The following is a 20,420-nucleotide window of genomic DNA, read 5'->3' on the forward strand; positions in this document are numbered from 1 at the left end:
ATTGATCAAACTCTTCCGAACATATCACAGTGAAACTTAAACCACAATGAACCTTTGCAAACTGTGGATTCAGGCTTTAACAAAATTGGGGGTGTTGAACAATTATTCCAACTTTATGGGCAACAGTGTAGTAAGTTATTCACAGGGTGAAACACAAGATCATGATGATTATCTGATTCTATGTTTCCCTATAAATAGACAAAATCCATAGGAAGAAAACGTGTATTTCCTCTCCTGCCGTACTAACGCATGGGATGTGGGTGTTATAGTTTAGCTGCTAAACTTGCTGCTTGTCTTTGAGGGACACTGTGGCACATAATGGGGGGCCACAGCCACAGCACTGCCTACTCATGTTCACTAGGCCCAGATGAGACAGGACAGGACAGGACAATCCAAGGAGATGCTGCTGTCTGGGATTTCCTCAAACAGGAGGGGAGAGGGTGGGGGGAGAAGGAGGGGGAGGATTTCGCAATCACTCGCCCACTACAACGAGGATGGCGTCACTACACGTACGTCAGAAAGGGGGTAAAAAAAAAAAAAAAAAAAAAGAAAGCAGGGGGGGGGTATTTAACCACCGCTGGGGCTGCGAGCTGACTCAGTGGAACGAGTGGTGTCCAGCGGCAGCAGCATTAGCCCGGTTTAGCGCGCACTGCTCCTCCCCGGTCCTCCCTGCTGTGACCCTGCAGACAGCATCATGACGTGATGGAGTGTTCGATACTCCACAGATTCGATCTGATGTCATCCTGCGCTCTGATTGGCTGAGGCGCGTTCCCTTCAGGCGTAACGCGGCACACGACACTCACGAGCTCCAGACTGCATGGCGTTCAATTTCAATTAAATATCCATCACCTCGTGACGTTTTTAAGAGTGGAAAATATAAAATGTTTAAAAAAAAATCCTTTGGTTGGTGGAATTATTTAATTAAAATAACCATCACGCGTGACTTTGTGTGTGTTTTTCTTTTTAAAGGATCGATTAACTTCTCCAGCTGGTCCAAAAAGATCAATGCACTGCCTTTAATACCCCCCCCCCCCTCCCTCCCTCTCTCTGTAACACAAAATGGTATCACTCTCAGATCAATGCCGGTCTACGCATGTCAGCATTGGTCTCCACATGGAGTGAGATGATTGGTTTTAAACGTGTCCCACCTCACCACAGCCCACAGTTTACTGTGTAGGGCTCTAAATGAGCTGATTAGCTAATTGGGGCAGTTAAAAATAAACTATATGACATTACACTTTTATAGGGTGCTGGTTACACCTCAGAATGGGAGACGGTTCAACCTGCACCAGCTTTCTTCGCATTGTTCAGTGCAAGTTAAACCCAAAATGGACTCAGCCAGATCCACTGGGTGAAGTGGGTCAAGTGGGCTGGAGGAAAAGTTAGTGGTGGTGTTATTTAGGAGGTGATAACTGCACCCACGCTGTCAAACAGACAGTAAAGACTCCATCTTATTGTACTAAACTGAGTTAATATAGTATAATATTCACATCACAGCCACGGGGCTTCTGCTACAGGAGCTCCTCTGGGCTCATCTTCCGTCCTGTGCCAGCTGACATCTGAGGGTGATCAATAGTGGAGGGAGCCAGTGATGGAGGAGGGAGGGAGGGAGGGAGGGAGGGGAGTGAGGGAGGGAGGGGTGGCGGGGGGACGTGATAGTCTCAGCCGCACCGTGAAGGGGGCCGTCCCTGTTGGTGGAGATCAGCCCGAGGAAGGCCCACCTAGTGATCACTTGAAAATATCTCCCGTTTAGACGATAGTAGGTCTCGACTGTGCGCCTGAACCATAAGGGGACGAGTTGAAGACTATTTGTAAATAGGTAAGGATTCCTTTTTTATTCTGGTGCTCCTTTATTATTGTCATTTTTTTGAGCTTATAGAGGTCACCACCGTTTGAGGACCATGCATGTGAGCGTCGTCATTGCGAGGCACAGGTTTGCACCGTGATATTCCCGCTGTCCGTGTCCGATTATTCCTCATTTGAGTGTGAGAGGCGAACAGATGCAGCCTGGCTCGGATGGCAGAGTGAGAAATGGTCGGCGTCGTGAATTGTACATGTAGTAACCAAAGGCTTGACCTGTTAACATCCAGGATGGGGCTGTGAATGGCTCTGTCTGATCTAACAATATAATTCGCGCTGTTATCCCGCAGCCTTGTCTGTTATTGTTGTTGTTTTTTGTTTTTTTTGTTTAGTTTTTTTTATTAAAATGTCCCCCTGAGTGTGACCGGACAAGCTCACGTTGCATCCACATGATTCTACGTTAAAAGCGCGATGCGTGCAGATATGATAGTGGGAGTCGTGCCTCCCTTCCCCCAGCAAGTGTAGCTCTTGCAAATACATCCACCACCTTCCAGTATGATGTGCTGCACGGTCCGCTGAAAAGGCCTGCGCTTTTTTTTTTTTTTCCACATTTGCAGCACTGTCACCTCGCTGCCACCGAGAGTAGCATTACAGCCGAGCAATAATTAATGAGCGCCTCAGCAATTAACCATTTCATTGAAATCTTTTTGCCTTTGAATATTTCATGCTTTGATGAGGATGTGAAAAGGGGGTTGAACGCATGAGTGAACAGAGGGTTTTTACTACAGCCTGATGGCTGGACTGCAGCTGTCAGGATCTACCACAGGAGGCGGTGCCGCCTTCTCTTACCACCACCTAAAGTCCTCTCATAGACTGGTGGCCATAGAGGTTTGTGGAATTACATGGGAGTGTAATGAGTACAGCTGCTCATTAATAATAGGAGATATCACATGCCATCCATGCATATCAATAAGATAAGAACTCACAAGCACCCAGTGACAGCAGCGATGGTGACTGACAGCAGGTGTGGTCCGTCTCTCCACAGGCCAAGATGGATGTGTTTATGAAGGGTTTGTCTAAAGCGAAAGAGGGGATGGCTGTGGCCGCGGAGAAGACCAAGGAAGGAGTTGCGGTCGCGGCTGAAAAGACTAAAGAAGGCGTCATGTTTGTAGGTAAGACGATCACATGCGTCTGTTTGCGGGTTTATTACACATGCAGATCAGACACAGGCCCCATTGAGGCTGCTAACGGTCCTGCTGGGTGCAGGGAGAGAGAATATCTCATGATTTAGCTCCTGCAGCATTCCCACACGTCCTGGAACAAATGGTTAAATTATACAACAACTTCCTTCACTGGCGATAAAGAGCAGAATCCTGCCTCCCTCATACATGGAAGAAGCCAGCAGACTCTGTGTGCTGCTTAGTTTATAACCTATAATACACCATTGTAACACAGTTAGGTGACAATAACACACTGTTATGGTTTCCTCTGTATGACAGATGCAGATGTTTTATTGTCCTCAGTGTGTGGAGAAAGTTAAAATGTCTGATATTTCACAGTGCACGGCGTGATGAGTCAAACTGAATGTGCTCCCTTGGTAAATGTAGAGGAGCATATTATAGCAGTGGTTATTTCATAAATTGGTTAGTCTGACAGTTGATCAATTTGATCCTCATTTTACTTATGCAGGCTGATGCAGTATTAAAATAATTGAGTGTTTACTCCAGTATGAGTAGTTTTAAAAAAGATACACTGGAACACGTAGTTATTTTGACGGACATGATGTGATATGAGGCTCTGAATGTCCTTATGCCCTCTCGCCTGACTTGACTGGGCTACAGGCAGGAGATGGGAGCAGGGGTGGGGGTGGGGCAGCAGGATGGTGGGAGCAGCTCTTGCCACATGTCCCTGCATTGGACGGCAGCAGATTGTAAAACAGTCTCAGCCCGCGGTCACCTCCTGCACACAAGCAGACTAAAGGCCTCTTCTTTTGTCCTTTACAGTGCAGCTTAATTTGTAATGGACACCATTACAGGTATCTGCACAGGTCGGTGCCTCCCTCCCCCCCTCTTGTGATTTTAAAGTGCAGTTGGCAAGTACTGTATGTGCATTATGTTATAAGGCCAGTCTATTTCACTTGATTTAGGTCATTGTTTCAATAAACACGTGACATGGAGGTAGAGGGACACCTGGAAAAGGTTAGCGAGCAGCTGGGCAAAGGTACAATAAATAGAAACTGACAAAAACATCGTCTGAGTCTCTTTGATCATCTTGTGTTCAGAGCTAAACGTGAAAAAAGACCAACTCATATTCACTCGTGAAGGCAGTACCATGCATAATTTAATTATCTTTGTTGCTGGGCAATAATTCAGGGTTATTCTTTAATGGTGTCAAATCATTGTGAAATAATGAAATTTTAATGTCATTATAACCAATGCTAACCAGTTCTATTGTCTAAATAATTAATATCAAGCCTCATAAATTCAAATGTTGAACAAAATGACACCTGCTATGTTCTAGAGAAAACAATGTGAGGTATTATGTTTTGGTTTTAATGTATCTCAGGCTCAGCCGATGATTATTTTCATCATTGGTTAATCTAAATACTGAAACGCTGTTTTCTGTATTATTCAGTTAATCATTTGATCTATAAACTAAACACTTTTCCCTAAGAGTGACATCTTCAGATTGTTCCTCACCAGTTACATGTACATGTACATGGTTACATAAGATAAAGAAAAACAAACTTTTCTCACCATTGAGACGCTGTAATGTTTGGAGATTTTGCTTTGAAAATGTCTAATTTACCACACGTTTATTGTAATGAGCATAATTTATAATGTGATTTCATATATTTTACCAACTGTGTACCTATACTGACAAACATCCCCTTTTTTGTGATACATCTTGTCTTCCACACTGGCCAGCTCTGCTTGTTGGCCCACAGTTGGTCTGTACGGGGTGAGTGGGGAGGCGGGGGTAGTTGCGTCAGGGGACTCAGAGCTGGGCACAGGCCCTGGAACCTGCCAGCCATTACAGATATGTATTTTGTCAGTTGTCAGAGGGCCCAAACTTCCTGTGACACCCCTGCTGGTAGGACTACAGTCCCCAGCTCGGACTGCTGATCTGGTGACGCTCTGATTTCTTGGGGTATTCCAGGAGAAGCTGTCAGATGTGTGTGTCTGCATTTGGATGGAATCCAATTAGCCCACATATTTAGCACCATGGCTCTGTCACTCATCACGACAGTCAAACATGTCAGTCAAAACATGTGCAGGCTCATTTTCATCGTCTCCATGCTTTGTCTTATCTTGCCTTTTGCCTGTCGTACGCAGAAAGCGAAACGAGAAGAGTTTCTGTGACATCTCTGTGCTTCTGTGTGTCGCGTGTTGAGCATGGTGGTGCCCTAGAAAGCTGCGTATGATTTGCTTGAAGGCCCCTCTTGGAGGAGGGGTAAGAGTGATCTGATAGGTCTGTGGCCCACCTTTTGACAGCTGCTGCTGCTGCAGACCGCCCACCCAGCTGAGCTGAGCAGTCAGCCTGAGTAAGGCAAGAAGGGGAGGAGGAAACCAGAAAGCCCTGCTGTACTAGCTGCCATTCAATCTCACAACGAGCAGTCTCATTCATAGAGCATCCACTGTATGAACCCCATTCTGACATGGTGGAGTATTTATAGTGCTGCTTTAAAACTAATGTTACTCATTTTATGAACCCTTACGCCGTAGCAGCCAGAGTTTAATTCAATACAACACAATTACAGCTGTTTCTAACATTTGCTAAACCATTGCTGTAGCCTTAAACAGCATTACAAAATAACAACAGTCTTATCATCAATATGATGCTAATGTGTAGGTGTTCATAATGTATTTAATGTAGAAATTAAACTTTATTTTTTATGTTTTGTGTGTATCAAATGTCTTCATTCCATAAACATCAGGTTCTAGCTGAGAAAAGAATCTGATCTGAGAAATGAGAAAAAAATTCTAGTAGGTATTCGTCTGGGTATTTTATAACCACTAAGAAGTCTTAAATCTTTCTTCCCCTTCAACATATTTTTTCTTATTTTCCAGTAAACACTTAATTGGCTCGAAACACGTTTCTCAAAAGACATCGTTAAAGCTGTTGTCATTAAAGGAATTTGGTCATTTGGTCCTAAGGGTTTTTTCCTTGAGAATAGTAAGTGTTAAAATAGCAGAAGTAACTTGTAACTATTATTATTTCTCATTTTCACCCAGAGCTAGCATCCATTTGTGTCACTGTAGCTCAGTAGCTGCACTTCACCAAAGCTGATGCTTAAATGGATGCATCTCTTAGATGTATGTTTTGCTTTGAGGCCAGCCTTTTGTAGTGAGGGTTCTGTACTTCATCATGATTTCGGTTCTCCTCGGCTGGCTTTTAGAGGCCCTCGGGGACCAATAAAGCATGTGACTGCTGCACAGTAAAGAGGATGACAAGGCTTGAGTGATCAGGACCAGTGGGCACGCAGTAGATTGCCCAAATAGCTCGCTGGAGCCCTGTGTGGATGGATGACATCTGCCAAAGGTCAGAGAATTGAACAATGCAGTGGTCTTGTTTTAAACGAGCTGCGAAGTTTAATAACTCTTGACAATGAAAGTACCAAGAAACCACAAAGTGTTGCAGCCGTGATTGTCCCCTAGTACCTCTGCAGCAGTGACAAACGGTGAATAAAATCAAATTGGCATTGGCACTTATATGAAAACCAAGTGGTTGTTTCAAATTCACAAATTTAAGCTCACAGTTTGTTTTGAACAGCCAGGAGCAGGATGCTGCAGAGCTCAATCTGTGAATTAATACTGTTCTTCTTCATGTCACGTGTTTCTTCACTGTGGCATCGAGGTGTCATGAATCATGTGTCAGGTCGATGACACTTCATGACCTGCCAAAGTGTTAAGTCGCTCAGAAATTGTGCATTTTAAAAAAGTACAAGTCAGGTTAAAATGCAGACTGCTCTGACTTTTGTTAATTTTACTGTGAATGAATGGTAGTTGTACCTCAGTGGTTAGTTTCAGGCAAATGTTAAGTTCCCGTATCTGCACACTCATAAAACAAAATTAGTCTTGAAATGCGAAGCGTCAAGCGATCCCTGAGCGAGCCGAGAGCTTTTCTAACAGAGTTCTTTTTTTGTTTATTCAGGTAACAAGGCCAAAGACAGCGTGGGCACAGGTGAGTTTTCTGTCTGTTACTTAAACCTAAACGTCATTACTGCAGCTTAGTTTCATTACAGTGAAGGGACACATGAGTGGGTGAGCGTATGTGGTTATTACGTACAATAATCAATAAAGAAACAGAAGAGGGCTAACATCATGCATTTAATTTGCCTGCTGAATGAGATATTGTTACATGTGTGTGTACATGATGTGTGTGTGTCTCTGCAGTGGCTGAGAAGACCACTGGGGCCGTTGGGAACATCGTAGCAGCGACTGGCCTGGTGAAAAAGGACGAGTTTCCTACTGACATGAATGTACGTACACCGTTACAGTCACCGTCAGCTCCCTCCTAACACACACCGGTTTAGTGTCCTCACTGTGCTCCTGTTATATGTGACAAAGTATTGCAGTGTGTTCACATCCTGTAGAGGAGATCACATCAGAGGTGACACAGACGTATATACATATATAAAAGTATTGTCAGTGGTGGTCAGTGTTGCATTTCTTTGATCCTATTTTTAAGTATATACAACCAGGGCTGCAACCATCTATGATTTCTATATGAATCTATGCGCTTTCGTCAAACATCTATTTTTTATGATTGAATCTATACATAAAAAATTCAGATGATTCAATGATGTTGTCAAATTGCTTCCCACAGTCCAAAACTTAAAGCTATTACATAAAATAATAAAAGAAAACACTGGAAAAAATACTTACTAATTAGTGGATCGACTAATCACTGAGTAATTGTTTGCATCTTTTCCCTGGTCCCTTATTCTGTACATATAATATATACAATATACTGATGTAGTAGAGCTGCAAATATAGTCAATACAACTTCAAAATGCATTTAAAGTCATGAAAAACTTCCACCAGATTTAGGGACTCGCAGGACACAGATTTAAAAAAGACCCTGATGACATCAGTGAATTGCCCCTTTAACTGCACATTTATAATGAACTGACTGCAAAGCCTGTGTTGAACATGCATGGTAACAGTGCTTATCATCTTACTGGTATTCTTGATTGAGCCTTTGAGCGTCTGTGCACATGTGCCTGAGAGCAAGAGAAAGAGAGAGAAACCTCAGCTTCAGAGCCAAGACTCACTTACAGTTGGCATCCGGCTGTAAGTTGTGATCATTAAAGTTTGGACGGGATTGTTGTTGTAGCAGAGCCAGATTTATGCAGAAGGAATAAACACAGTTAGAGTTAGTGGTCCACATTTCATCTGACCTGTTCCTCTGCTATCAGCAAAGACACTTACTGTACTTAAGTTTCTCTTTTTACCAGAGGAGGTTTGTTAGACATTTGTATATTAAAGTTAAAAGTTGCACACTCTTAGCCACGGTGTAAGAAAATTTATTGAAATACATCTTGGGATATTAAGGGACACAACGGCGAAAACCACATCAGAGAAGCACGATAAGCTTGATCAAACGCTTAAGTTACCACAGCGCGTTAGACAGCAACACCTCCATGTTGTATTTCCTGTATAGTGTTTGCTGCCGTGTCCCTCGTTACCCCGAGGAAGGCTCTCGTGCTGAAATGTCGGTACACTTAAAATCAATTTTCATGCGTTGTGGCTACGAGTGTGCGACTTCCCATCTCCCACATGTGTATTTTCATCGTGGTCAGCACGTCTCCAACACCAAGTTAAAAGCATGTTTCTCAACCCTGGGAAGAATAAAACAGAACCCTCCACAGCATTATTCTGCACCGAACTGCTGATTGATAGATTATATACAGCCAAAATAGGGGGGAAATTGCAGTAAGCTTTGTTTAACAGTGGTTTTATTTGAGGAAGCTTTAGGGTTTCTGGGGATGAATTGTTGTTCCACAGTCTGTTCTACACACAGAGCTGCCTTCAGTCTATAATATAGCCTCAGTTCACAACCTATTTCACTCCTCAGGTGCTTTAAATAACTTGAGCCGTCTCTCTGTGGGACTATCATCTCGCCTCAACACACAACTTTTCCATTACTGTACTCTGATCCCCTGCAGGCCTCTGCTAATGTCACAGCCTCCTGTCAGTTCATCCACACTGCGATCTTTGAGATGCAAAGAAAGAGGTGGAACAGATTTGACTTTCCACAAACATAAATCAGGCAAAAATCAACTTATGACCAAGGAAATTTGACGCATTTTATTCACAGACTGTTTTTTGCTTGTGTTCGGGTCTTACGCTGTCAGCATGTTGAAATGTCATCTATCTCTGTCAGACTGTCAGTGTAACAGGGAGGTCCTCGTCCTGTCCTAAGCCGTCATCCCTCAGAGTTGGACCCTCTCCACTGACTCGCTAATCTACTCAATCTGACAGCCTGCTCTAATAGGCTTCTCAGAGGCACTATCTGAGTGATAAAACTCCTCATTTCTACACCCTGTGTAGACCTTCACCACACTGTTAACCTGTTCATATTGTTAGCACATGTGCAGCTCCACTCTTTGTTCAGTTCCAGCTTGTCCTGGGCTGCATATCCACCCTGTATTTCTTCATTTTAAAGGAAAAATAGGTGTTATTTTGCACTCAGACATCCAATCAAAGACTTCTTTTACAATATTTTAAAAATGTAATTTAACATTATCTTTTGAAGGTGAGGCTTGTGCTGCATGGCCTGAACATGAGGCTTCTCTTGTGCTTAAGTCTCGGCTGAATTCAAACGTGTGACCAATTAGACTCAAAACTTATCTTTCTCCTCTGTTATAATCACATAAACAGCCTTTTCTTGTTCATTTTTTCCCAGGCAATGATCCGCATGATTAGGTGTGTCTTTGTGGTGATTTGCTATTGTGCAGAATTTAAGGCCATGCTAATCATATTGGTGGGCTTAAAGCAATAACAGCAGCTTGATACAGTACAAAGGATTATGGTCTGTTCTTTTCTGACCTAATTGACTTGATTAGTGCTGGGTTTAAAAATAAATGTGTGGTGACCCACTAGCTTTGTTTTCAGGGCTCATAGTAGCAGGTGCAGGAATGATGGAGCGCTGTCTGCTTCAGGAAGCTCTCAGAAGGAGATGGAGTTTATTTACACCCACTGTGGTCAAGTTATTAGATTTTTTTATTAAAAGATAAGGCTGGTGATATTCTATGTTTTTCATATAGTCCATGAAACCCATGAAGACCAAAACCAACCATGAACAAATATTGTCTTTATGTCTTTTTCCTCTGTAGTCCAAACATGATTTAAAACACACCATTTAGCCACATCATTGCATTTGGTAACACATTCCTTCACAACAATTAACACAGACCACTAAAGTTTATTTACATACATACATACATTGTCCTGTCCCTGTAAAAACTCTCTAGAGCATCAAATATGTATTAGTCCACAGCTGAAAATAGACCCCAATAAAAGTATATCTTTCTCCTGTTTGTGTAACACGGTGCCCGGCTGCATCAGGAAATGATTTATCCTTTTTTGAAACTATATATTTGTCTTCAGGTAAAACCAGCTGACTGACAGGAGAGAGTGATGCTGAGAAACTAATGCGTTGTTGGTTTCGGTCGTTTCTAGGCCAAGTTATTGTCTCTCATCTGCTACTGTACCGTTACACTGAAGTCGTAAGGCTATGCTAGCGGCTCTGTGAGGCCGAGCTAAGGCACAGCTGTGTGTGCATGTCAGCTAAATGTCAACATCACGTGCATGCTAACTTGCTCACAATGACCGTGCTAACTCATTAGCAGGTGTAATGTTAACCACGTTTGCCTTCTTAGTTTAGCATGTTAGCATGCTAACATTTGCTACTTAGTGCTTAACACAAAATAGGCTAAATCTGACTCATCCAGAAAGGGACATTAATGAATTTTGTGCACAAATTCATGGCATCCGATATCTGTTCAGATATGTAAATCTGTATCAAAGTGGTGGACGGACTGTTGGACAGACTGACACTGCCATCCCTTTAGGCAAGCTGTTAGCATGGCTAAAAACCCACAAGGACATTTAACAACACTTAGTGCTGTTCTGAAGGTATTTCCAGGGGCCTCTTCTTACCATCTGGGTGAAGGAACATTTTGTCCAAGACACAGTAAAAAAAACAAACATTTTTATTGTGATTCAAGATGGTAGCTGGAAAAAATGACAGATGTCCTGGCTCAACTTCAAGATTTCTATCACTTATATTTGTGCATAATGAAATACATACATACATACTACATACATACATTCCCAGCTACCTGGAATAGGAACTACCATCTCCACTAAAGAAATAGTTCTAAAAAAATCTTTTTTTATTGTGCAACAGACAAAATATTTTTTCCTGCAAATGTCTTTGAGAGTCTTAAGGGATTCTGGAAAGAGTTCCTGAACAGATGTTTTTGCTCAACCACATCAGGTATTCATTTCTGAAAATCAGACGCTTAGCTCGTGATTTGAATGCAATGAAAATGTACGAGAGGCACGAAGGAAAATATGGAGTAATGCCGGCATTATCCTTTATGTTCTACGGACATGTGTGGTTGCTTCTGTTACTGTAGATCTTTTCATCCTTCATCTCTCTCTATCTCCTCTCTGTCTCTGCAGCCTGAGGAGTACGGGCAAGAGGCCATGGAGGGCCAGGGAGAGGCAATGCTGGAGCCAGAAGGGGAGACATATGATGAGACCCAGCAGGTAATCAGCCTACATGACACAAAGCTCATGCATGTCTCTGCTGTAAGTGGACGTACCTCATGTCTCTGCGTTTGAATAAAACTACATGGTTTGATTGTAAAACGCTTTGTATGAAAAAATGAAGCTGCGGACTGTCGTCCATTCACTTACAGTAGATAGAGGCTCATCGGTATTCACCCAGCTCTGCATGGTTACACGTTTTAGCTGTATTGCATTTCAATAGCACTCCACACTTGCCCTCCACTTGTGTCCCACACAAACACTACAGCTCACGCCGAAGTAATTCTTCTTTTCTCTGCAAATGAAAACAGAGGGCTTAACAAGCCAATTGCCACATAGCGAGTACAGTGAATATAGCACCACCTACCTACACTGAGCGTTGGGTGTGTGTCGGTGTGTGTGTGGGGGAAGGATGCGAGTCTGACACAGATGGTTATTTTTGGAATTTGGCTGTCAGGGCCAAGACGAACTGTGCAGAACCTCTTGCTTTGAAAACAGATTTTTAAATAGCTAAGAGTAAATAAAAATATCACACAATGTACATAATGTTAAAAAGATCAGTACATGCACCTGTTATGTTTTGAGCCAGAAACCTTTATATTCTATATTCTCACAGAATAATAATATATTCAGAAGATTTATTGTGAGATGTAGCGCAATCTACATCTAAATCGAATTATGTTAAATTTATTCAGTGCATGTGGTCGGATTTTCTTTTCATTTCGTCTTACAGCCTCCCATCAGCAGATTATTGTATTAATCACTTAAAGGAATAGAATGGAGATTTTCCCTGAGATGCAAATTAAAAGTGAATTTCTCAGAGGCAGTAGCTTGTATCATCCATGTCCTCCTGCATCTCTCTCTCTCTCTCTCTCTGTCCTACTCCTCCGCATCTCTTTCCCCTCCCCCATCGACTGCTATACCAGCGACGTGCGAGCTCTGTCTGAATGGGTGTGGTGATGACGCTCTCTGCCTCTGTGCATTGTGGGTAATGTCAGGGTCTCCCTGCATTGCTGTAAATATGGAGTCTAAGTGCTGCAGAGTGAACCAAGCCCTATTAGGGCGGATTTGGAGATAAAAATCCCATCTCATCCGGTATCAGTCTTGCTTTTGTGAATACATCAGATGACCTAAGACTGTTGAACATTCCTCGAGGCTGTGATATTTATTTATTTATTTTATCATGATGTGTGCGGAGGAGGCGTGTGCAGGGTTACAAGGATGTTAGGAATGTGCTCACGACGCGTCCTTGAAGCTGGTGTAGGCTCGTGCTGCCCTCTGCAGGCTGGAGTGAGACACTGACGCAGCACAGGAGCTCACAGCTGTGATGGAGTGACATCATTGCCTTCAGCAGACAGCGATCAGAGGCTACCATGAGCCCTCTGTCATACATAGCCGACTTAAACTGATTTAAGTTCAATATCATGTGATTAAGTTTTTAATCAAAGTCTTGAATTCAACGCTGAGCTTCTCTGTGCTGCAGATTTGATCTGCCTGTCACTAAAAATGGCTTTTTCTTTTTCCAGGAGAGCCAGGACTACGAGCCAGAGGCGTAAAAGCATCAGTCCAAGCCACCACCCAACCAGCAGCACAATAATATTTCTAATAATAAAAAGGACAAATGCTGAAACTATTCCAATTATACCCCTGTTGCAAAAAAACACAAAAAAGAGAAGCATTCCCACTGCAAAATGTTCTTCCTTCAAAACAAATCTTTTATTATTATATATTGTAAATGTCATGTTATTAATGTAATGTGTTGGGTGTAGGTATTTATTGAGGTGTAGGGTTTGTCCTCTCTATCTCATTTCCTTGATTCCCTCCCAATGAAATGAGACCAGAGCCGGGGCTTGTGACTTTGTACCTGTGTGTATCTGTATTTAGAAATGTGCAATAGATGTTCATCATCTTCCAATGAGACATTGGGAGTGGAAAAAATAAATATGTCCGGTCGCAAGCAGATATGATAACAATAATATCCTCTTAAGTGTCGACAATGCCTGTTTGTGGGTTCTTTCTTTTTGCATTTCTTTGGAAATTTGTTTGAACATTTTTGAAGTAAGAGTTTTTTACATTGTATCTTTATAGTTGCTTGTGAAACCATTCCAGTAAACTATCTGTTAGAAATGGACAGAGTATACATGTTTGTGTGTGCGTGTGTTTGTGTGTACTGAAGATTTTAACAAGTTAAAGTCAATATATTATGTCTTGAGATCATAATGGTTGTCATATCAATATGTGCTTTAAATTGCAGGACTTGTCAATATAAAGGTTTATGTGTTAAGCCAGACATACATTCCTCTGTAAATAAAAAGTAAAAAAGAAACCATTTGTTACTGTTGTTTGATGATGTTTAAACTCTCTTTTGATCACGCTTTACATTTTAAAGCTCTTGTGACCTCTTTTTTTTTCTGCCTGATGGTCTAAATGAGGATCTATTATGCATCGTACTCACGTGTCTCCGTTTTTTGCTCACTCTTGTCTGGTGGGGTTTGATTCCAGGATGTGTAAAATCTGCTGAGCGGGCTCTGGCCCTGGCAGGACGCTGCCATAGCTGGAATGCCAGTCTGATCGGGTCGCTTTGGACGGGTTTTGTTTGTGTTAATCCGGCTGGAACGTGCGGGCTCGGTGGTGTCGGGCTCAAACAGAGGGTATTAAACAGCCGCTCCCTTCGCTCTGGGCCCAGACGGATGTGTGGACCCTGCGGGGACAAATACAGGAGCCATGGCCTCGTTCAAGAAGTCCTTTGAGAGCCTGAAAGGCACGACCCACTCTGCCGCGAAAGGAGTCACAGACACTGCAGGTAGAGAACCACAGCTGTACGGGCTTCTGTCCTAACAGTGCTTTGTTTTTCTGTGTTGCCAAAAGAAACAACTAGATAGATAAAACTACTAAATCATTTTATTTTTTATCTTTCACATGTTTTAAATTGTCTTTTCCATGTAAAGGTTAATGCATGTAGGGAGCTTTTACTATGAGATAAAGTCCTCAAAGGCTAAATCTGCAACTGCAATAGTTTTTTCCTCCTGAGGTCGGTCACTTAAAGTCCCTGTGATGTGTTTCCAGTGCAGGCAGCTCAGGAGGCTGTGCAGCAGGTGGCAGACTCCTCCAAAGAAACAGCCAACACAGGTAAAGTGTGTAAACTCTCCTCTGCCTGTGAAGCTTCACCATGTGACGATGTAGCTCATATTTTGGGCAGACAAGTGCTAAAGTGACTCAAGCTGTCAGAGGATGAAAAAACGTCGCTCCCTCAATTAAATGTTTAATGGTGGATGGCAGATAAGACGTGAAAAATTACTCTGTCTAAAAACTCCATTCATCTCTGAGAGCTGTAAAGAAATGAAAGTAGACTTAAAATGTTAATGATATTATTATAACCATATTATTTGAGTTGCGTAACACTGTGATAGAGATACTGTAGAAACACAAATTCTCTCAAATTTGACTTGGCTGTCAGTGGGTTTGGAGCGTGAGTCCTCGTAATGTTACATGAATAGAATGAGATGAGAATGAGAGTGATGCTTACACTCACAGGTGTGCATGTGATAGTCCCAAACTTCCTTCAGCCTAATGGTGATGATTAACTCCCCGAATGTTTCTCCTCTGCTTCACTCTGACTCTTTGAAGCTACTCAAGAAGCTGGCAGACAGACTCAGGCAGCCATAGGAAAAGCTGCGGACAGAGCCACGGACACCATCAAGGTGATCGGACAGAGACTGGAGACCAAATGATGCCTAAGAAATGAACAATTCCAGCTGAAACGCCGGAGCCAACTTGTCTGATCAGCCCTAAGTTTTAGACAAGTAATGAAGTATTTTGGCATCAGAAAACCTGACAAAAAAAGATGTATGCATCATATATTTATACATATATCTCCACACAGCTAACATTCCAAAGGAAATCTTCATGAATTGTCTTTTTTTCTTATCTTCCATTTGTACTCCTTGCTTTCTAATAGATTACATTACATGTGACTATTTTGGGAAATAAAAACAGATACCAACTTGCTTCTCAGGCATTTTAAAATGTGATATCCTGCCACACACAACAGAGATAACAGTGTCACCAGCTGTAGCAGCACTTTGTCTGTCTGTCTGTCTGTGTGTGTGTGTGTGTGTGTGTGTGTGTGTGTGTGTGTGTGTGTGTGTGTGTGTGTTGCGGAGAGCTCTCATCACCGCTGTCATTATCACCAACATGTTGCAGAGAAGATGGCCTTTGGCAGGCTGTGAGCTCCTGATGAGAGTATGATCAGAGATGTCTACCTTGGCCCTCAGCAGCACACCTCCCTCCGTCACACTACGCGGTTGCCAGGCAACAGATCTCTGTGGCGGGCGGTGATTGGTGGAGGCCTCTGAATTAATGGTGAGGATACCTCCGTCAGTACACCGTGTTCTGGCCAAGCTGCAGTACAACCAGGGAAGGGGGAGATTCTCCAAAAAGAAAAAAGAAAAAAACACGAGAGAAACACTTATAATTATATCTTCTGTCCCACTCAATTACTCGAGGCGGGCAGAATTACTGAGGCTCTGGAGAAATGGCTGTGGCAAAGCGGAGGGGTCGGATGGAGGGATGAATGTGAGACGTGGTGGTTTACAAGTGTTTGTGTTTGTGTTTGTGTGTGTGTGTGTGTGTGTGTGTGTGTGTGTGTGTGTGTGTGTGAGGCGCAGCTCTGCTCCCTCAGGGCTCCTTCAGCTGATATCCCCTGCTCTCCTTCATACTCTTTCACTGCTGCAGCAGAACTCACTTTTAGTAATGTTTGACACATTTGCTCCATAAGACTTGAGTTTATTTTATTTTATTTATTTTTTTTGTGCATTGCTTTTCTGGTCCTGTAATGAGCCAGTGATGATCTGCCTCCGCACAAGTGCCTTTTTGATCTTTTTATGGACACAGAGTGGTCAAATACACGGGGCCTTCACACACACACACACACACACACACACACACACACACTCATTGACGTAATGCACTCCCTACCTTAACCATCACACCTAAGTGCCTAACCCTAATCCTAACCTTATCCCTGAAACCAAGTCTTACCCCTCAAATGGCCCTTTCAAGTTGTGAGGATCGGGCAAAATGTCCTCACAACTATGGTGTAAAGCCAAAATGAGTTCTCCTAACTATCCAGAGAAATGCGCACACTGCTGCCTTACTTCAAAGTGGTGATCCATTAAGTAGAAGAATCCCTCTTCCCTCCAGCGGCCCTCACACTGATCATCTCCGCTGACACGGAGGCGTTTATCTCCAATGATAGATGATTTCTCTTTACACTTCCCAGAAAATCCAACCTCACCATCTCACAGGTTCATCAGTCCGCGCACACTTGCCATTGTGTTGCTATGAGAACCTGGAGTTAATTACTATGATTTAGTGATGATTAGAGAGCTGAGCAGAGATTTTGTCATTACATTACCACACACTGCCAGAGCTCTGGCCGTGGTTTCCAGGGAAACTGGAAATGTGAAGCTTTTCAATAGACAGAGCCACAGCTTAAAGAGCGAGGATTGCCTAAGATAGATTCTTCTAGAGACAAACCTGTAGCCACTGCGATCACCATCAATCAGCAGCAGAGACGCACGGACAGATGTGGGGCTCGATCCGCGCTCACATCTGCGATGTTTGACCCAAATCTGACAGGGAGCTGTGGAGAGACTTCAGTCTGACATGGACTGCTGAGGTATGTCTGCTCCTACTATTTCTCTCTCTGTTTGTTGACTCTGGATTTCTGTGCATGGCCGTTTTTTTTTTTATGTGATGCATTGAAACAGAACTTGGACATGAACTATGTGGATGTGATTTTAGGATAGAAAGGCTCAATTTGAGATGGGATCAAATATTCTTTAAAGATGCAGTTTCTTAAGCATGTGTTTCACACTCAGAATGATCCCAGATTACAGTATGATGATACTGAACAAGCCCGTGAATCATTTCCATCAAATAGTTACTATGATGTAACTTGTCAGTGTTTGGATCCTCGACATCGATGTGACAGAATATTTTCCTCCCCTCATGCTGGGGCTTGTTCTTATAGTCACTGATTACAAATTGCACAAACAGTGTGTCAGTGCTGTGTTGTGCCTCGCAGGTGCTTCGTTTAACGCAGAGACAAAATGGGGAGCCTGAAGGACGACATGAGAGGTCTCAGGGAAGACCACAAGCCTTGCGAGAAGACGGATGATGGAGAGCGTCCAGGCGGCTCAGCTGGCAGCCCGCAGCCCGAGGGAGCTCAGACAAACACGAGTCAGGAGTCAACAAGTCAGGAGGACCATCAGCCAAACGCTCACGTGAATGACGACGGGCCAGCATCCAAAGATCAAGTGGTGTCAGGAGGGCTCGGTGGCTCTGGAGAGTCTAAAGAGGAGAAGGACTCAGCACAGACTGCCGCCATCCCTCTGATACAGCAGTCTGAAGCCGGTGAGACAGACACACATAACGACACCACAGTCTCCAGTAAGCTCCAGGGCGATGGAGGTGGAGGTGGAGGTGGAGCAACGTCTGAGGTTGAAAGCATGGGTCATGAGGGAGAAAAAGAGGCAGCAAGTGGGAATATCTCCGTGCCTGTGCCATCAACTCCGGGCCCCTCCGACCCACGCTCCCCAGCCCCTGTTGGCCAGCACCACATGCGCACGCAGGTGAGCCTGGAGGTGGTCCAGTGCCGCTCCGCAGCCACCAGCCCCATGACGCCTCCGGAGGGCGCACACTCCTTCATCTTCCCGAGCTCCATTGGGAGATCCGTGGGCGCCGACACTAAGGATGCTGAGCTACAGGTGGGTCGGCGTGTGGAGTTGTGCTCCGTTGCCACGTCCCCCATGACCCCAAAAACGCCCTCCACCTCAGCTTTCCCGGAGCTGGTCGGGAGAGAGACGGTGCAGAGGGAGGAGAGAGTGCCAGGGGGTGAGGGGCAGAGGGAGAGTGGTGAACAGGAGAGTCTCCCGGGAAGGAAAAGTCCAGCAGAGGTTCAGTCACAGATGACTGGAGTTTTGAAATTCAACACACCAAAGGAGCTGAGTGAAGGCTTCAGCTCAAATGCATCTCCAGAGAGCTGCTCCGCTGCTGCTGCTGCTGAGGATGGAGGTTCACAAGTAACTCTGGAGGATCGTAAGCAGCTGAGGATGGGAAGTATGGATCAAGACATCACAATCCTGGTGACCCACCATGGCAACAATGAGGAGGAGGAAGAGGAGTCGTCTTTTCATCCCATCGAGCCAGAGATGGTCAAAATAGACGAACACGAGGAGCTCAGAGAAAACAGCAGTGATGTTCAGGACGCAAACACCCCCGAAGACCCCTCTGTGTCTGCCATTGATGGAGCAAAAGCAGATGTCAAATGTGAAAACAAAGGTGCATGTGAAGAGGTCTCTGTGGCAAAGCCGACTGTCCCCGAATCTCCAGCCCCCTTCGGCTGCCACAACATCCGCACCCAGGTAAGCCTGGAGGTGGTGCAGTGTCAGTCTGTGGCCACCAGCCCCATGACCCCTCCTGAGGGAGAGCAGGCCTTCTACTTCCCCAGCACCCTCGGGACGTGTGTGGGTGTGGCTGCAGAGACTAAAGACGCTGAGATGCAGGTCGGTCAGCAGGTGGAGTTTCGCTCCGTCGCTACAGCACCCATGACCCCCAGAACACCCACCATCCCAGCCTTTCCTGAGGTCAGGAGGGAAGCAAGCATAGAGGGGAAGATAGTGGAGGAGGAGGAAGAGGAGGAGGAGGAGGAGGTGGAGGATACAAAAGAGCAGGTGGTGGAGGACAAAGAGGAAAAAGATGAGGAGGAGGAGGAGGAGGAGGAGGAGGAGGAGGAGGAGGAGGAGGAGGAGGCAGCTGACAAGCAAAAGGTGGCTGATGAGGACGCAAAGGAGGCAAGAAATTGTAAGGAGAAATGTGAGGAGCCGGTGCAGGAGGTGAGCTGGGACGAAAAGGGGATGACATGGGAGGTGTACGGGGCGGTGGTGGAGGTGACCGTGCTGGGCTCAGCCATCCAGAAACACCTGGAGAAACAGGTGAAGAAGCAGAAGAGGCAGCCCTCCATGCCTCCCCCTCCGCCGCTCAACCCCTCAGCCATGCCCCTCTCCTCAGAGTCAGCCCAGGAGGGTCCGGGCGTAGGTTCGGGTAAGGCCCGGGCGGGGAAGAGGGGAGAGCGGGATGGGGAGGTGTCCCGCCGCAGAAGAAACCCTTTCCGTCTGATGATGGAGAACATGCAGCAGCCACACTGCTGCTCCAGAGCTCACACCACTGAGTGACACAAGAGTAAACAAAACAGCTGGTCGGAGGATAAAACCTGAGCTCGGATCACTGATTCACACATTGTCTTTGAACGTGTGAGCAGCAAATCAGCCGCTCACGTGAGACAGAAAAAGCACAAAAGCATTTGATAGATGACTTCTATCAAGGAGCATCGATCACTGAGAATCAGCCATACAAGATGAGGGTTATTTTTTGTTGTCATTTTTTTTCTTGGAGTTCCCTGTCTCCATCTTTGGAAAAATGAGGGTTATATATCAGTGCCGTTGTTAGCTCATCTCCTTTAATGTTCCTCACGCAGACCATTCACTTGTCCACTGAGTCATTTTAGCTGTGGAGGCTTTTTTAAACGCACCTCAGACAATGTGAAGCCTTGGCAATCCTCCTCCTGGCTGCTCGCAGGCTGAGCGTAGGTCCGCCTGGCAGAGTGATGACGGCAGACAGCTTCTGAATGTGGTTTATCACCTGGAGGCCATTTTGTTTCGAATGTTTGGAAACTAAAATTGACCTAAACGTTGCCTTGGTCTGCGTGTGAGAGGAGCCCCACCATTAGTGCAGGCTTTTGTATGTCTTATATTCTGCTTTTAGACTTGGCACAAC

The 20,420-nt window shown here is 44.5% G+C and overlaps 3 protein-coding genes across 3 annotated transcripts; all 3 read left to right on the forward strand.

The window, feature by feature from the left end:
• The first annotated feature begins 1,720 nt into the window (after positions 1–1,720).
• Positions 1,721–13,908, forward strand: sncb (synuclein, beta). The gene is made up of 6 exons (XM_070837153.1): positions 1,721–1,819; positions 2,846–2,972; positions 6,955–6,984; positions 7,197–7,282; positions 11,496–11,582; positions 13,109–13,908. The coding sequence occupies exons 2-6, from the start codon at positions 2,852–2,854 to the stop codon at positions 13,136–13,138; spliced, it is 354 nt and encodes a 117-aa protein (XP_070693254.1). The 5' UTR covers positions 1,721–1,819; positions 2,846–2,851; the 3' UTR covers positions 13,139–13,908.
• Positions 13,909–14,306: 398 nt separating this feature from the next.
• adirf (adipogenesis regulatory factor) lies at positions 14,307–15,313 on the forward strand. Its single transcript, XM_070836296.1, has 3 exons — positions 14,307–14,385; positions 14,649–14,711; positions 15,210–15,313. The coding sequence occupies exons 1-3, from the start codon at positions 14,307–14,309 to the stop codon at positions 15,311–15,313; spliced, it is 246 nt and encodes an 81-aa protein (XP_070692397.1).
• Positions 15,314–17,695: 2,382 nt separating this feature from the next.
• Positions 17,696–19,819, forward strand: LOC139207580 (G protein-regulated inducer of neurite outgrowth 1). The gene has a single exon (XM_070837319.1). It carries the CDS (start codon positions 17,696–17,698, stop codon positions 19,817–19,819), a length of 2,124 nt encoding a protein of 707 aa, XP_070693420.1.
• Positions 19,820–20,420: the final 601 nt, after the last annotated feature.

This window comes from Pempheris klunzingeri, chromosome 9, assembly GCF_042242105.1.
Source record: "Pempheris klunzingeri isolate RE-2024b chromosome 9, fPemKlu1.hap1, whole genome shotgun sequence".
Taxonomy (NCBI): domain Eukaryota; kingdom Metazoa; phylum Chordata; class Actinopteri; order Acropomatiformes; family Pempheridae; genus Pempheris; species Pempheris klunzingeri.

Bases quoted from the DNA above. Each gene is read 5' to 3' on its own strand.
- sncb (XM_070837153.1), top strand. From the start codon at position 2,852: ATGGATGTGTTTATGAAGGGTTTGTCTAAAGCGAAAGAGGGGATGGCT. The intron at 2,973-6,954 runs GTAAGACGATCA...TTGTTTATTCAG, and splicing joins AGAAGGCGTCATGTTTGTAG to GTAACAAGGCCAAAGACAGC. The intron at 6,985-7,196 runs GTGAGTTTTCTG...GTGTCTCTGCAG, and splicing joins CAAAGACAGCGTGGGCACAG to TGGCTGAGAAGACCACTGGG.
- adirf (XM_070836296.1), top strand. From the start codon at position 14,307: ATGGCCTCGTTCAAGAAGTCCTTTGAGAGCCTGAAAGGCACGACCCAC. The intron at 14,386-14,648 runs GTAGAGAACCAC...ATGTGTTTCCAG, and splicing joins AGGAGTCACAGACACTGCAG to TGCAGGCAGCTCAGGAGGCT. The intron at 14,712-15,209 runs GTAAAGTGTGTA...GACTCTTTGAAG, and splicing joins CAAAGAAACAGCCAACACAG to CTACTCAAGAAGCTGGCAGA.
- LOC139207580 (XM_070837319.1), top strand. From the start codon at position 17,696: ATGGGGAGCCTGAAGGACGACATGAGAGGTCTCAGGGAAGACCACAAG.